This window comes from Babylonia areolata, chromosome 31 (assembly GCF_041734735.1).
Source record: "Babylonia areolata isolate BAREFJ2019XMU chromosome 31, ASM4173473v1, whole genome shotgun sequence".
NCBI classification, from domain to species: Eukaryota; Metazoa; Mollusca; class Gastropoda; order Neogastropoda; family Buccinidae; genus Babylonia; species Babylonia areolata.
The window spans coordinates 28782308-28784807 of record NC_134906.1 but is presented as its reverse complement, the minus strand read 5'-3'; the positions used below and the strand labels follow the sequence as shown (position 1 = coordinate 28784807).

Here is a 2500-nt window from a genome sequence, read left to right as displayed (position 1 = left end):
TGATTTCATTTCTCCAAGGAAGATGAATATACAGTCCTTACAAGAAGTGTCTGTCGAATCGTTGGTTTTTGCCAACAAACAAAACTTTTTGTACCGGTCAGTCAGTCTGGCCATACCCATGCCAAAAAATCGTGACACCTTTGGACCGAAAAAAAAGAGAGATAAAAGCAACAATAATAACAATAACAACAACAAACGTTGTTGGTTTTTTTTTTTTAATTTATCTTTATGTATATCTGTTTCTTCTGTTGCCGGAGATATATATATATATATATATATATATAGAAATATATATATATATATATATATATATATATATATATATATATTATCCTATAAGCTAAACAACAACAGTAACAATAACAACAATAAACTTTTTTTCTGCACCCGGCTTCTTCCAACACCCCACCCCACCCCCCACCCCCACCCCCCACACACACATACCCTGCCCAATTTTCTCCAACAGGAAAAGAAGAAAGAAAGAAAGAAAGAAAGAAAGAAACAAAACAAAAACAAACACACACACATACCCTGCCCAATTTTCTCCAACAGGAAAAGAAGAAAGAAAGAAAGAAAGAAAGAAAGAAACAAAACAAAAACAAACACACACACATACAGTTTATTCCAGTTGGTGTGTCAAGTTGTCTGTCTTCTCGTGTTTTATTTTATTTTATCTTTTTTTAATTTTTAATGACAGATATTGCCATGACAAAGAAAAAAAAAAGATATGATACAAAACATCGCTGCGACATGCGTGAGTGGGAGGGTGCTGGATGGGGGTGGGGGGTGGAGGGTGGGGGGGTGGGATGGGGGAGGGTGTGTGTGGGGGTGGGGGTGGGGGTGGGGGGTTAAGAGTCAGTTCAAAAGGGGTGTATGGTGAGGACGGGGTGGGGAGGGAAGGAAAGGGGGGGAGGAGTTTGGTTGTGTGGGTGGGTTTTTTTTGTCTTGGGAGGAGGAAAATGGGTTGGGTAGAGGAAAGGGGATGTGGGTGTTGGGGGGGGGGGGGGGGAGTGGAGAGTTTGGGGACGGGTGGGGAGGGGGAAGGCAAGAAAAAGGGGAAGCAGCTCTTTACAGGAGAACCAACCCCTGTTTATTTATTTAGATTTATTCTTTAAAAAAAATAAAATAATTTTTTTTTGGGGGGGTTTAGCTTTTGTATGATCATTATCGTTACAATATTTCAGGATCCGCTGTTCCAACGGAGGCCTTCCATCTTCCTCCTCCAACTCCCCCTCCCCCTCCTCCTCCTCCTCTTGTTGTTACCTCCCTTCCCCTTCCCTTTCCCCTTCCCCTTCTTCTTCCCTCCCCCTCCCCCTCTTCCTCGGCGTTTCCTGTCCTGGCGATAGCATCGGCGGTCGCAGCGACATTTCTTGATCCACATGAACTGCAGAGTCTCGCGAGTGCCCCCCGTGCACGTGAAGTGCATGGTGCGCGTGCGCGTGCGCTTGGGGTAGCAGCAGCGCTGGGCCCGGCACGTGGTGCACCACTTGAGGCGGTACTGGCGCACGCTGACGCAGTCCATGAAGCGCACGTGCATCTTGCCCTCGCTGCGTGTGGTGGGCGTGCACTTGTCGCGGCCCTGCTTTGGAGGGGGGCGGAGGGTGGGGGTGGGGGGGGGGGGGCAAACAAAAGAAGATAAAGATAAGATAAGATACGATACGTTAAGAACACAACAACTTTATTATCTCATTAAGAGAAATTACACCAGGCGCGGCAAAACAAAGGTAGACAATTATCATACTCAACGCAAAAACATTAAACATGACTTGATTGAAAAGAAACGATACCATATAAGACATTCATATATATATATATATATATATATATATATATATATATATATATATATATATATATATATATATATATATATATATAAGGTATTGTAAATATTCACTTAATCAAAATGTTGTGATTAATCATTATTGTAAACATATTGAAATACACCAGGTTAACACTGCATGTATTATATTGCACGTGAATTAAGGTACGATAACAATGATTTTGTCATGTCATAAAGAGAAATTACATTAGGTGCCGTTGCGCAGACAAACGCACGCGCGCGCACACACACACACACACACACACATACGACACACAAAATGATAAAAATGCCTAAACTGAGCAGGAACAGCAAACACACACACACACACACACACTATATATATATATATATATATATATATATATATATATATATATATATATATACACACGTTCATCCTACGCACTGTCACACAATAATAAGTTAACAGAACAGCAAGAATCAGTTTGATTATGATGATAATGATAAAGGCAATGATAAAAGAATATGATGATAATAATTGCCGGAAAAAAATGAGGATGATGATGGTGATGATACTGATGATGATGGTGGTGATAATGATAGTTGTAGTAGTAGTAGTAGTAGTAGTAGCAGTAGCAGTAGTAGCAGCAGCAGTAGTAATATGATGATGATGATGGTGGTGGTTGTGGTGATGAAGAAGAAGAAGAAGAAGAA

General features: G+C 41.0%; 1 protein-coding gene across 2 annotated transcripts in view; it reads right to left on the bottom strand.

The window, feature by feature from the left end:
* Nucleotides 1–1142: 1142 nt before the first annotated feature.
* The window catches only part of LOC143276247 (CCN family member 2-like), a 117702-nt gene continuing 116344 nt past the window's right edge, over nucleotides 1143–2500 (bottom strand). Inside the window, exon 5 of one of the 2 annotated variants that reach the window (XM_076580724.1) lies at nucleotides 1143–1582. In XM_076580724.1, coding sequence (XP_076436839.1) covers nucleotides 1181–1582 — 402 coding nt within the window. In that variant the 3' untranslated portion in view covers nucleotides 1143–1180. The remainder of the gene's footprint in view (nucleotides 1583–2500) is intronic. The other variant, XM_076580725.1, reaches the window with a different exon arrangement.